The sequence below is a fragment of the Aptenodytes patagonicus genome, chromosome 1 (genome assembly GCF_965638725.1).
Source record: "Aptenodytes patagonicus chromosome 1, bAptPat1.pri.cur, whole genome shotgun sequence".
Classification (NCBI taxonomy): Eukaryota; Metazoa; Chordata; class Aves; order Sphenisciformes; family Spheniscidae; genus Aptenodytes; species Aptenodytes patagonicus.
The window spans coordinates 83,117,331-83,132,676 of NC_134949.1; the positions used below are offsets into that span (position 1 = coordinate 83,117,331).

Below are 15,346 nucleotides of genomic sequence, written 5' to 3' on the forward strand. Positions count from 1 at the left end.
ACTGATTTGCTGAAGAATAGAAATATGAAAGATAACCAAAAACAAAAAAATGAACTATGAAGCAAGGCTGCCTGTTGTATACTTGACAGTGGTATTTCTCCCTGGTAAAGAAATTGCTTTTTAATAGCTCTCCTATGGAAAGGATTCTCTAAGCTGTCTCTTTTTAAAATGCTGATGTATTTATCACTGAGCACAGGAGGGCAGAAAACCAGGCACTTGAAACTCGGAATGAAAATAAAGAATTCTGCACTAGCAGAAATTTTGCCTCTACAGATTTGCATCTATCTGCTTGAAGGGCGTGTAGGAAACCACTGAGAATTTCTGAGGGAGGTCAACGTAAGTCTAGTTTTTACATGGTATCTCCAAAGGTCTTGAGAGTAAAAACAGAGTGATAAACCATACCTGGGATGACTGGAAGGTACCTTTGAGCCACTGGTAGCAATTCAGATGTGGTTGCCTTGCCTGGGCTGCCTTCTATGACCAGCAGCAAAGGTCTATTCGCTAGGCAACTGCCCCATTATGTGGATCCTCAAACATGGGAGGAATTGAAGCAGCAGGAGACTGTGCTGCACATCTGTCCCAGATGTGTCCTGCTGCAGAGCGGTGGGAACCGCAAATGTGCAATAGTAGTTGCCTGCCTGTGAGGATAGAAGTGCCCCTCTCTGCAGCTCCCTGGGGAGGTGGTAGTTTGCATAAAGAAAGATTTCAGAAAACATCATCCTGTAGACCTACCAGTACATACAGTTAAAATGGACAAATTCTTCAGTTAAGCTCATTTCAGTCCAGTAGTGTTAATAAAAATGTACTTATTCCTTCAAGGTTGTGGTTTAATTATCGGCGCTGATAATGACTTTCATGACCAATACAGAACGATTTCTGACACCAGGTTGCTGAGTGGGTGGATTAAAGTCTCTCCCCATGAAAGAGATTTTCCCCTACAAAAGAAGTACCCAGTACTGTGGACTATTTGCTCAGTCATGAGTAATCTCTTAAGAGCTCCTTGCCAGCCATTTGATACGTTGGTGTTTCATTTTCAGGGTGTTTAACCGTCCCACCAGCTGGGAATTAGATAAACAGCATCTCAATTTTACCAGTGCAAGAACTGAAAGCGGTTACATAAGTGGCCCCTTCTTACTTGGCAGTATTTTTTCAGAACTCATTTGACCACTATATTTACTGAAATGCAATTTTAGGTCTATTAGCTCTCCAGACCCAGCACAGCTCAGAGGGAGATTATTTTAAAGTCCATATCTACAGCGAACTTTTTAATTTAGAGCTGGCTGGAGTGTAGTGGGAAATTCTCAACCAGACCTATAAACCAGTTGTCCAAGATACTCTCATGCTGCTACTAAATATGATGCAGGCAAAGCAGAGTTTCACTTGGGTTTAATAGAAGCAGTACTAAGCAGTCTGAGACTTAATTCGGCTTCCTTTTGGCATTACAGTAAAAATGTCCATTTTTTAAACAACTTACTATATGTGCTCTGAACCATTCTTAGCTACAATAACTGATATTTAACCGCAGAGCTAAAGGCTACCCATACAAAACATCCTGCAGTAATGTTTCAGAATTGGCATCTGGTCTTGTAAAATCATATTCTAAACTGACAAGGTCTTTTGAGCAACATGCAAGGAAATGCATATCTCCATGGCTGCAACCTTAAATGTAGATTAGCATCCCTTCGGAAGTGGGCTTTAATCTTGGAGATGATCTCCTGAGCTTCTTTTTCTATAATGGCACATTGCTGATCTTCATACCTCATAGGACATAGATGGCTGCAGCATTGTCAGTGTCATTGTTCATTAGTTGTTATTTATCTTAGTTCAGAGAGTGATGATCAGATATTATTATATAATTTGAGCCTCTTCAGGAGATGCTTTTAAGCATGTGGGAGGGAAGGAAACACAGTGTTTTGGAGAGTTATCTCTTCCAGTGTAAAAGGAAAGAAGATATTCTTGGTTTAGTACATTTTTACTCTCTCTGAATTAGATAAAATTGCAATGCTCTGAGTGATGAATTGAGTAAATGACGGGGAGATAATAGCTGTGCTATTATCCCTGGAGAGAAGATGCCAAAACTGAATGCTTTTCATTTGAAAGGGATGAGCCGCCATAAAATGTTCAATGTAAGGAAAATTGCACAGACTAGGATTTTCCTCCCAATACTTCTTTCCTCAGAGTCCCACTAACCTGGTGAGTTAAAAACACTTTCGCTGCAAAAATGAGTCTGAAAACAGCATATACCTCTGAAGTTAGAGGAATCCATGTATGAGATACTTGGTCATTAGCTTGCATACTACTGGAGAATCCAAGACACAAATTCACCATTAGGGCATGTGCTACCTCAGAGACCATCTTCTGCAGCTATAGCACAGCAGTACTTCCACTTTCCTGCTTGGACACCCCATATAGCTGCTCAGGGGATCACAAATTGCATGTGCTACTTGGGGTCCCAAAGAGGTGGAAAGTAAGTGATATTGCAGTACCAGAAAAAGGCACTGCAAAAGGAAAGCATGGGGGAAAGCAGCGGACCAAGAGGGTAAGAGAGTCCCTCCATCACAGTTGAGTTCAGTGGGGAAGATCTGTTCATGCTGCCATGGTTCCCTCAGGTTTACAGGGATGACACCGTGCAGCCATTTCATAAATTCTTTAAGATTGTAATATACCAGCAGGCTTGCCATTTTTTTTATACAAATGTGAGGAAGAGAAGTGTCATGAGCTGAGCACGTCATGAGCTGAGCACAGAAAGTCAGAGAACACAAAGATAAATGTTTTCTTACTCTGTTAAAAGTGCTTTGGAGCCTGTGACTTACAGGTGTCATTTGGTGGGAGGATGGAAGCAGAGACTGGTTGGGTGGAAGTCTGAGCATCCATCTGGAAACAGGGTGAAGGCTGCCCCTGTTGATTAATGGGTAGAGCTGGTCTTTCAGGCTGGGGAGCCAAAGGTGATAGCCGTATGTAGCTTTATGAGTATGACTCTCCCCTTCAGGTTGCAGGCTTGAGGCATAACTGAATTAAAAGACTATGATGTTTTTAAATTAAGCAATACACTACTAAGAGACGAATAAAGCAATTAAGTGATAATTAATCTAAAAGCACACACAACTATAAAGGTACTAATTATCATTCTTAAGTCTTAGGAATCACACCCAACTACTATTGAATTACAGTTCTATCTCCCTTCCCTTCCCACTATTTAGAATTAGAACGCAAGTCTATACCTCCTTTTTCCACTCTCATACACCAAGTCTTTCAGACAAAGACATGATGGAGGGTCCAGCAGGTTGTCCAGTGGGGGTCCCTCTGGCATCCTTGTGGACTTGGATTCAAAGGTCAGCTTCGTCACCACCTGTAGGTGTCCACACTCCTACTGACAAAAAATCCTGTTCTCCTTTATTCTGTACCTGATTTTATATCTTATCTCCCAGTTTTCTGTTTCTGGATGCGTCTTTTCAGCACCCTTGCACCTCTCTTTCTCCATCCAAACTCCTCTGAAATAAACAGTCTGTCCCCAGTTACTTTTTCCCTAGTTGGTCCCATTTCTGCTGCATCCATACCCAAGTTTGGTGGGTTTTTTTCAGTGCTGTTACTTAGGCAATCTTGACTTTATATGGTATTACTTACATGGTTGCCTGGGGACAGGTGGCTTTGCAAGACTTTGCACCCCAAAACTCCCCTGCCAGTATCCAGTTCATATTGGCATCATATTGTTTACCAGCCTTAACTCTTCAACCTAGTTCCAATTAAGTACAAGCAGTTTCTTACCTTGTGCACAGTCTGCATACCACAGCACCAGAGAAACACATTTTTCACACTCTGGTTTTGTGCTCATGCAGCCTTGTTGTCCTTGAACTGTTTTAATCACTTTCCTCATTCCAAGTAGAGGCCTTACCTAGTTAGGAGGCTTGGTGCTCCATCAGGACCTCCTGCTTACAACTTACCACTCTGTATTAGTACCTACAGAAAGCTGTGTGCCCTAAGGATGCTAACTTTACGGTCCATGTAGTTTGGGGCAGATCTTTAAGCATTGGTGTGTTGTTTTTTTCCCCCAGGGAATCTGGGAAATTGATGGGCTGCCTCTACCGAATATGGCAGAACAGGTGGAGACTTAGTGTAGAGATGAGTTTTACTTCCCTCAGTTAAATATATAGTTAGGATGTATAGCCTCATGCAAGTAGTAGTTGCAGAACATTTTGTATTTCTTATTTGTGGAACCACTACGTGGGATGTGAGGTGCATTTCGGTACGGGTAGTTGGTTGTGGTATGTTCTGCTTGTTTATTCTCCACTCCTTCAGCCAGGGTTTTTCACCGGTAGATTAAAGCATTAAAGTAATTTATAACCTCGTAGGACTAGGGCCAAGGACACAGGCTCATTAACGGTAATCCCTACTCAGACAGATGGGGAGACTTTTGTGTACAAACAAGTTCTTGTTGTTCAACATAGTTGAAAACGTTGCTCATTCTGGTGACACATGGGCAAGTGATTTGTTACACCTGAAGCATAATTAGCCCAAGTGCTCACTTTTCTGCCTCATATCAACTGGGTAGCATAAAATTAATTGGTGAACTCTAGATCTAGAAGCCAATGGCATGCAGAAAACATGAATGCCACTTCAGCTGTACTACCATTTCATTTGGTCTCCATTGGAAGGAGTATGAGCTGAAAATATACTTGCAGAGAAAAGTAACTTTTCTATTAATAGATGTACAATAGTTTGGGGTATGCAGTGAGATGAAGACTGCATGTCAGCATGAAAGATGTCTTGAGTCACAGATCCTCTGATCAGAAAGTTTTAACACTATGGCTTTAGCTGGAACAATTAATAGGAGTGTCCCTTCAACAGTCTCTAAGAGATGCCAGAGTGAGCTAAAACCTGAGCCTGGCTTAAGGACACTTGATATGGCTTTCCTGATCCTCTTCAAAATGCATGTGTGTTTCCTTCCATACTAAAATATCTGGATTTCTCTACCATTTAAAAAAGTAGAAAGAAAAAAAGAAAAAAAAAGAAAAGAAAAAAAGAAAGAGAAACTCCTACCTGACTGCAAACAAAACTCATTATTATCTTTTACTGCCTTAAAGAGGAGGAGTCTTGCAGGGTGAGTGAAACATCATCTGACTTGTCTCTAACCATCAGCCTTGTCAGAGCATTCTAGTCAGGTACAACTGTAATGGCAGGGTAGAGAGAAAATTTTCACATGGTGTAACAGCCATCTGTGGCAACACTCTGATCTTTGTACCGGGAAGTGAGTGACATCTGCTCCTGGTAGAAGTGTTACTATCACAAGCTGACGTTAAATGGCCCTCCTAACAACAGGTATCTTTATTCTGAAACAAGACTACACCTCCTGTTTGACGAGACCCAAGCTAGTGGAAAAGGGAGTACACATGCCAAAAGGCTGGTACGGAATTCATGGGCCAAATTTGCCTTTTCCTTACATCAGGATAATTTGACACAGTTCAGTGGGACTGCTTATATTTTTTTATACCCATGCCAGGAAGAGGTGAATTTTAAGAATGTTTATTATGGGCAGAACCAATTGATCCAAGCACTGTCAAAAGAGGTCTCAAATACAGAAAGCAGTCCATATTTTGTATAACAGGCAAAGAGGTTGGATTCAAAGAGAAGGTCTGAGCTGTGAATCCAGCTGTCAGGCTTGCATGTGGGCTTCTGCAACCATTTCTGAAGGGTTTCCATGGATTATTCCGAGAACTGGCCATAATCGAGGCATTAATTACAGCTGGTCGCCGGTAAGAGCGGTACTTGCAGAGCCACACTGCGTTGTAAGTAGTTGGACACTATTTGGACAGATGGTTCTGTCTTCTTAAAGAAGTTTTAAATTCCCTAAGCTGAAGGCTCCTTGGATGGAAATCAAGGATTACTTGTAACTCTCTGCTTCCTTGTTTGCTTGGAATAGTGACACTACAGAAAATCAGTTTATAATGGCTAAGTCATCCTTTCTTAGATGTTTTCTTAGAATCTCAACTGGTTTTTTTCTTCTTCAGTGGACTTGGTCTCTTTTTTACAAGTACCTTCACTTCTTGTAGTGTCCCTGCTCTTCCTATTAGTCTCATAAATTGCATTACCTTCTGATCATCTCCCAGTAATTTTCTAGTTTCTTTATTTACTCTGTGTGCTGCATGTAGCCTTACTATGAGAATATGATTGTACTTAAGTGACAGCAAGGAAAGGAAGCAGATATTTGACAGGCTGAGGTACGTGGGCTTAGTGCTTTTCTTTTAAGCACCAATCAAAAAATTACGTTTTCATGATGAACAGAACAAAAATTTATGTGGAATGGCATAAGAAGGCCGAAATATTTGTATCGGCTGTGAACACAAAAGAAAAATGATGAAACGAGAAATTGTCTTGGGTAAATGCAAAAATTCCATGTTTAAATGATTGTACTATTTGACAACATCCATAAATTGAATGTTCTTGGGATGAATTTCAGGCATCGAGACCAGCTGGCATGAAATGGCTTGCATTCATGCCATTAAACTTTCTTACCTTCCAAAACATCATGGCCACATGTGGGATATCTGTGGGGAAAAGCCCCTGTCCCAGGCTAACACCTCACTTGTGACCAGGGACCCATTCATCTTTCTGGTAGTTGGTTCAGGTCAAAATTGTGCAAAGACCCTTCTAACAGTGGAACAATACAGATGATTGAGTTCTAGTGCCCAGGGCATAAGCTGGCACAGTTTAATTTCCAGGTATGGATATTTCCACAGAATTCATTGGCTATCTTGGGTGGTGGACGTTCAGCACAAGGCTCTTACTGTGACTTGTCCACCCACCTATAAGATGATACTAGAGACCACAGAAAGCTTTTCCATGTCTGTCAAGTCCCTAATGCTCCTGTCTACAACATCTGTCTCTGAAAGAGCTCCTTCTACTGTTCCAGATTAACTGACACGTAACCCGAGTATTCTTGCTAGAAAACAGCAGGCTTTGTCAGCAGCCAGTTTTCAAGGAAATTGGCCGTTTAAAACCATACCCTAAGTAGCTGGCTATACATACTAGCCTTAGCTGACTTATATTAAAGTTTACTGCCTGTCATTTCTTTGTTTCTGTAGTCTTTATCTTTAAATAATCAGCTGTTTTGTTTACTAGATGTTGGTCATGGGTACTGTATTTCCACTATATTAGCTCTACTCAGGGGAAAGTAATAGCTCTTGATTGAAGCATAAGCCATTTGTTTTCCTATAATGAGGAACACTCTGCTGCATGCTTTCTAACTGATTAGATGAATTATGCTTTATTTGACTTGAGAAGAACCATACTTAAAAGCAACTTTCTGAAGAGGAAATGAGGCAGAGAGTGCACAAAGGGAAAAAAAGGCTTTATCCCGATTAATGCTTCCTGAGCTGCATTTTTACACATTTCTTGACTGAGCAGTCCTGATGCTTATTGCTGGAAATGCACCAGGCTAAAACTTAATTGCAGGCTAATTACTTTATGTCAAGAAGCTGCCCAATTATTTCTCAAATTTCCTACAATGGCAATTCTAAAAGTAGTTCTGTACCTTCCTTCCTTCAAGACTGTATTGGAGGATTTTATCAGTGGCAAACACAACTGGGATAAGCCCTTTCATCAGAATAAAACTGCAGAGATCAGCTGTTTTTTAAAGAGTTATTTTCATGACTTTGGTACCTGCAGCAGTTTAGATTTGTGGTGGTCACTCATGTCCATTTATGATACTGCCATTGAAATCACTGAGGGTTATATGCACCAGGGTGTTACTCTGTGTATCTATATATAGGCTGTCCCCTAGTATTTATACACCAACACTCTGTTCAGAAGAGGGACTTTTAAAAATTATTCCACACACCCAATGGGACACCTTGTTCTTTAAAGGAATTGTTGCCACAATGTTTTACCCCTTGGCCCGTGTCTTACTTAGAATAAATTATATTTCCTTTACAGAAGCAATTCATGCTTGTATCCTCCTGAATTATGCTAAGCAATCCCTTCCATTTCTTTATCTGAAAGGACGGAAGCTTTTTGCCTTTTTTTTTTTAATTGAACTCTCTCAACCTTAATCTTCTCAGTAGTTCCTCATATACGAGATTCATTTTGTGGGAATTCTCTGATTTTTCTCCATTTTAAATGTTCTCATACAGTAATGCCTTGAAATGTGCATACTATAATGTAAGTTACCATCTTTTGCTAATCCTCCTAGAGAAGCCTAATATCCCAGTGCTTATTAAACACACCTGGACCCACTGTGCACCAGAGAAGCCCATTTTTTATTGGTTTTACAAAAAAAAAAAAAAAAAGAAGCTGGCAACATCTGGTTAAAACAGTGTAATTTGAATGCCTCAATTGATCATTGGTTTGTACTACAGGAGGAAAAAAGGTTACCTTTCTAGGTCACACTGAAAAACCTGATGCTTTCTGGGTCAGTCACCAAAGCGTTTGGCCCTGCTCTGGCAGAGGGAGAGCCGTGCGTGCTGTCGCTGAAGAGGCAGTCTGTTGCAGAAAGGAGCCACAGCGAGTTACAGACTCCACTGATGCCGTGGTGAAGAGCAGTAGCCCGCCTTCACCACGGCTTGCGTTGCTGGGACATGTTTATTCAGCACTTTGGGAGATGAATCCTTCACATCAGGGGAGAGCACAAGAAATAGTGTTGGATAATGTTACCAAGCAAACAGGAGAACTGCTTTCTCTCCTACTTGTGTTTCTCAATGAGGTGCCATCCTGCATGGTGCCTGTTACAGTAAGTTGGTTTTTTAGGGGTGAGGACTGATAGGTCCAAAAAGGGAAGGACTTCTTTGAAAGGCAGCTATAAGACCAAAGTCACGCAAGTTCCTTTTTAAAGTAGACCATGGCTTAGGCACTCTACTTTTCATTATTTTATATTTGCTTCACTGAAAATGTCTCCTGAGAAAGAAGCAAAGCCTTTGGCATTTTACATTGTTCAGTGGTTCCTTTATTTTCCAGCTGCGCTGTTCCATAGATGTGCAATTTGCCCTTTCTTTGAGGTTTTTGTATCTTTGTGGTATGGAAAAATTTCTGATTGAAAGATTGATGGGCAGAAATCTCTCTGAACTATTACATGCTTTAAGGCAAGAGCAGAGAACACAGAGAGTTACAGATGTCCTTTGGGAAGGGAGGTCAAAGCTTAAGTGGGCAGGAATAGGGAAAGAGATGCCCATCAAACACACACAGCTATAACGCTGTGAGAAATTCTAGACGTCCTGTTTTCATAATAAGTGCTTGACAATGTAAATTGAAATCACAGAGATTATATTATCATTATTATAAATGGGAATTGCCTGATTATAACATAAGAAAAATTCAGCAAATTTCACAGTGAAATTCTCACTTCTGTTGAGGGACAGCACAGCCTGTGCAGAACTTGCATCCTATTTTGAGGATTAAGAATAGCAGCTATTAGGTTCATTTATTCTGTTTTGGTCAAGGCAGCAGTGTTGCCCCTGGAATGCGTTAGGATGCTCAAAAAGACGCTGAAAGTAGGATACGTTATTACTGATTTCCCTCAGTTTAATTAATACTGGACAACTTGAAATCAAACATCTTTCCTTTCTCTTCACTCTAATTCTGTGGCAATTCATGTATCACTTCTGGAGTATTGCTGGCCAGTGTTTTCATGTGGTTCCAACAGTACAGCACACTAGCCCACTTCTACCTCTTGAATATATTTTGTATTGGCAGACAGCTTCTAAAAAGAAAAGATAGAACAGTCCTTAGGCCTCGTGCAGTTATTGGGGATTTATTATATATGCTCTGGGTGAGTTAATCAGAATTTAGAGATGCAATTATTGTTTACCTGCAGACTAAGCATCATCTTTATGTTAAGCACTCCTTGAGCTATAGGAAACAGTATAAAATAAGCTGCATTTGTTTTGTCTTTAAATCTTCTTGCACTTTCCTGTAAAGCACTGACAAGTCTGAAATCTTCAGATGCCATAAAAGAGGCAGCAGCAGACTTTGATTAAACAGCTGCTCCTGTTATCTGATTTAATGGTGACAATGAACTGAATGTTCTTGTGATGCAGAAGGTTTCCAAAGCAGTATGCTGATTTGTGTGCTTGCATTTAGAAATTGTCTTCATCCTTCAGAGAAATACAGTGAATCATTGGAGGGGGTGAAAAATTACAGCTGTTGAGTGGCGTGTGGTAGTAGGCAATACCTAGCAGTCGGCATAGAAATATTGAAAGGGATATTATCTGCAGTGGGAACGTCAGGAGGAGATGGCATGTAGGCAGAATATAACTGTCCAAATTTGAGCAAGACTGGCACTGCAGAAATACTACTCTTCTTTTAATATACCATGACTGAAATGGAGAAAGGGCTGATTCATTCTTTCTCTGCCTTTGCATTATTTATGCCAAAGTAAAACAAGTATAAAATAACTCTCATTGGGTGGAGTTTTACGCTCTCTTTGCAATAGAACAAACAAATGCAGAATTGTTCCTAAAACTCTTAAAAAATCTTTGGTCTTACATGGGCTCTCTGAGAAATCTTTCCATTTTGTGCCTCATCAGGGTTTGCTCATGTGCGATCTCTCATAAGATGATGCATATTTGGACAGCCACTCTAGCATCCTCTTGTTAGAAGACAAGCTTTTTACATACATTAATGCTGCTAGTACCCGGTTCTGAACATAAGTTGTTGGGAACTGAGTTCCTACAGTCCATCTGGCTCTCACCAACATCTTTGTCCATGATTAGCTTTCTCTGTCTAGAAATCTATTCTCTGGCCTACACTACATTGCTGAAATATGGATGTAGTTGGGTGCAACTGAGAGAAATTAAATGACATTTTCATGTCCTAACTTTTGTTAACTTGCTCAAGTTTCAGATTTATGAAGGATGTGCAGCTGCATGTTAAAGAAAAATACATGAAGTCAAGTACACAGTGTGCTGCATAGTGGGGAAGGCTGATTTTCTTATCACTTCTTTATCCCTAAGAACATGGAGGTTTATCTAGATTTGGTTGTCATATAAGCAGAAAGATGGTAATCCCTTAGTCAAACAAGAAACTATTGCTGTTAGTACCAATTAATCTTTCATATGTCTTTTTCTTTTAGTATGTTTAATTTATGTCACACAATTCCTGCTCTTACATAAGCACTGGGCAAGTCAAAGACAGAACAACCTCTAGGAAAACAAGAGACCATGACAGTAAGGAATTTTACAAACTCAGTGTTACTGATGAGTAAGCTACAGAGTAGAGGAAACAACCAAAAACCACAGAACTACTCAGAAGCCAACTGGCCCATCCTCCTGCCCCACGGCGGGTTCAGCTATTCCCTGCCTCTCCTGGCAATGCTTATCTAGACAGTTCTTAAATGCATCCAAAGGCAGTGGCACACAGCTTCCCCCAGCAATCTGTCCCAGTACTAGTCATTCCTGTCAGTTGGCTAGTTACCTTTGAAGTGTGGTTATCCTTTGAAATCTAGATTATACCTCTTCAGATCCCACAGCCTCTCTATTCTGTTTATTCTTTCTACCCTTCTTCTTGTCACTCTGCCCCGAAAGGGAAGAGCTATTTGGACTTTACTATTATTTCAGTTGAAGTTGCTCAAATACAATAATGCTGGCCAGCAATACAAAACCCTTAGAACAGACACTTCTAAAACTCAAGATGATTTTTTCAAATCTTACTCCAGCAAACTCACGTAGCATTTTGAAATTCAGGCTTCATCTTCTTTGCCTGTGAGATTTACCAAATAAAAGGTCTCCAGGTGGAACCTGTAGTAGCTGTCTGCTTTCATGGTGCAAGCAGAACTGCACCCAGACCTGCTATACTGTTATCAGTGACTGAGCTACTCACAGAGTAAAAATGGGAACTGAGGAAACTGCTGTTTTTACACAGGCATTTTCAGGTGATGACAGTATTGATTTCCTTTTCCTTTCAGAAGGATTGTGCACAGTTGTCTTGCTGTTCAGGGTACCTGCTATCTCGGATCTTAGCAAAGCAGGGTGCCAAATGCTGGTTTTGGACAAGTCATCAGACAGAATGTATATGGAAATGTAGGGATCTTCTTAGTGGACAGACGCACAGTCTTGTCATTCTGCAGAAGACTGGGCAGAAAATGTGTATTGGAAAGAGCTTTGAATCGTAGTCATAGAAAAAAAGGGCTGGAAGACAGCTTGAGAGGCCAACTAGCTGCACATTTGTCCAGGTGTGCAAAATTGCTGGTGGCAGTCAGCAGCCTTAGCGGTATGGGTTATTGAGGTTCCCCATCTTTCCATCCCAAAGGCAGTTCCCCACAAGACTCATCTGACGTGAACAAAGAGTGACAGTAGGCAAGGAGCAACAAAGGAAGAGGAGGAGCCAGAATGTGCCCTGCTCCCCTCCTCTCCTCAAGTCCTTTGTAGAACCATCAAGAAGATTGCTCGAGTCTAATGCTTCACAGGCTTTCCCACTCCATACGCTGCCCTCCTTCTTTTTAGCTCCTATTACAGTCCTACAGGCAGCCTTTGAGGTCAAATAGCAAGTGGTTGCAGGAGATGTGGAGATACAGGAATTTCAGTGGCTGTCCCAGGAAATGAGTGGTACAGAGAGGATTCATTCATCTCTTCAGGGCAATGCATTACTTAGTATATTTTTGTCCTGTTTCCCCTGTGAGGTTTTCCGAAGGGAGGGAACAAGTGAATTAACTATTTTATCATCTCACCTGTGTCCTCCCTCTGAAAGAACCAGGCATTCTTTTTTGTGCCAATTTCACTGATTGATGTAATCAGACTGGCTACTCATCAAAGCGATCTCAGTAGCCTAATTCTGTACCTGATCTCTCTCTGTTTGTGCTTCAAGGTCTTTGACAGGGTCCGAGAAGATTGCCCTAATTTCCACGAGAAGATTAAGCCTATTAATGCTGAACTCACTCAGCCCAAGCTGGCCATCAGTGCTGAAGATGAGGAGGAGCTTCTGACCCGGGTCAATATTGTCTTCCACTGTGCAGCAACGGTTCGCTTTGATGAACCCCTGAAGTATGTCCTGCTTTCTGTATTTGCTGAGCATGATTCAGAATGCACAACAGCCCATAACACACCATTCAGTGCATCTCTTGTATAGCTGCGGTAATAATTCTCCATTTATGTTTTGATGCTACATGTGGTTCTGCACTGAATGTGCAATGTAAATGCTCTGAAAATGTCATGTGCATATGCGTGTCAAAAGTGATGTATCTTGGCAGATTTCCATGGGAACAGAAGGAAGTACTGCAAGCTTGGGTTGTGATACAGTAAGGGAGTAAAGTATGACCTAAAATTGGGATAGGGAAAAGTGTGGTTTAGGTCAAGAGGGAGATGTTTTGGCAGAACTAGCTGGAGACAGCTTGAAGTGAAACTATGTTGTGTCTGTCTCTAAAGCTAGTGTTAATGGCCTTTCTTTGTCACTGAGTAACTGAAGAGGGAAATGAGATGATGTTCAAGAAAATAGCCTATCACAGTCTTTAAAATACCCCAGACTTGGTGTAATTAACTGTTTAAAATAAATGCTTGATTTCTGAAGGAGGTCCCTTGGGAGTGCCTGTCGAGGCAGGCTTTCCATTAAGAAAGAGCAGCAGAAATAAGCCACTAAACCAAGATTGGATGTGTAAGTGCTTCTATGCAAATCATAAAGGTCAACAAACCAAGGTGGATGATCTGGATTGCCAGATCTTCACAGTTTTTTGAAAAACGCTAAAGCTGTGAGAGTAGAAAACGCAATTATTTAATGTCAGTCTTCATTTGCTCATACATAGGCTAAATAGATATCTACTGTGTCCATTGTAAATAATTGCTTTTTGCAACAAGTGATTAGAGAACCCACCAGAAAGGAAGCAGCTCTTGATTTAATCTTGAGCCATGTGTAGAACCTGGCTCAAGATGTAAGTAGCAAAGAACTGCACTGCATTAATAGCCATAAATGTTCTTAAATCAATACACGAATGAACATGCTATAAAAATACATCGCAGTGGCATGTAACATCAAAGGGAAACTACGTTTTTAATAAGGAGGATAGCTAGAAAGAAGTTAAAAGAAAAAGTTAAAATGGTCATCTGCTTGCAGGCAGTGTAGAAACTATTTAAAGGCTGACTACATGTGATCTGTCAAAATCTCTCTAACAGAACAAGGAAAATCCAGTATCATTAAACGGCAAAATACGAGAAGTTGTTAAATTATTCCTGTCTGAATAATAAAGTATATCATATGGGTAAAAGTTCTAGCAAGTTAAATGTGAAAGCACAATATTGCTGCTCAAATAAGAATTTTGAGCAGCAACTTGCTAATGACACACACACACACAAAAAAAGTAATTTTTAAACACGGCGGAAGTCCAAAGCCTACTGCAAATATGTAGAGCCAATAGGTAAGGGAGGTGCAAAAGCAGTGCTATCAAGATACTAGAAAAGCAGCAACAGAGAAACTAAATGAATTATTGGCATCAACATGCAGTACATTTAGGGAATTCTCCAGATGGAACTCTTGAGGGCAGAAATCTGAGAAACTGTGTTATATTAAAATATTAGTAGATGCAGTTTTAATAAAAATAGAAAAAATAAAGAGTAATAAATCCACCAGGGTTAGATGATATTCCCCTAGAAGGCTAAAGGAACGCTGAACGCCTCAGCAGAAATCCATGCTGGGCCAGTATTCTGAGTGCAGTTCTCATCACCCCCTCTCAGAAGGGATACAATCAAATAGAAATGTACACGGAAGAGTAACTTTCATATGAAGAGTAGCTAAAGTAGAAGTATTCATCCTACTAGAAGGGCAGGAGGAAATAGAAATCTATAGAAAATGCTATTCTTTAATAGCAGCATGCTAAAATAAATAAGTATCTCTGGCTTTAGATATGATCCAAACATTACTCATACTCTTAGCTTCTGTTTTCATTCATTTGGACTATTTACAATTTCTCTTCAACATTAGTGTAATTAATTTCTTTAGTGTACACTGTACTTGATAGCCTTATTCATAATCTAGTATGTGTTGGTGAAAGCTTCTACTCCTGGGCTGAACAGATTGCATATTCCTTAGCCTTTTCCCTTCTGTGCAGGAAAGTGTCTTTCTTCCAGTACAAAGTGTGCAACAAATTTGAACGTCTGTTCACTGAGATCCATTGCAGATAGTCTCTAGTGCTTCAAGGTCAACCTTGCTAACCAGGACTCTTTTTTCTCTTATGCTTATCAGTTGTCTTCTCCATTCCTTAGGAATTTAAATTGTTATCTCTAATTGTGTCTTCTTTCAGTATAAATCTGTTTTTCTCAGCCCAAGGACCCTTTGCTGCTTACTGAAACCATGTGTTTACCTGGTTTAGCAGTGGTCCCTTAAGGAGAAAGTTGAATGGGTACCGTAGGAACCATAATGCCTCAGTGTTCATGTG

At 40.5% G+C, this 15,346-nt stretch overlaps 1 protein-coding gene across 2 annotated transcripts in view; it reads left to right on the forward strand.

Annotated features, from left to right (window-relative positions):
- The window catches only part of FAR2 (fatty acyl-CoA reductase 2), a 153,537-nt gene that overhangs the window by 100,826 nt on the left and 37,365 nt on the right, over window positions 1-15,346 (forward strand). For both annotated transcript variants that reach the window (XM_076345051.1, XM_076345041.1), the window contains exon 3: window positions 12,790-12,965. In XM_076345051.1, the coding sequence (XP_076201166.1) occupies window positions 12,790-12,965 (176 nt within the window). The remainder of the gene's footprint in view (window positions 1-12,789; window positions 12,966-15,346) is intronic.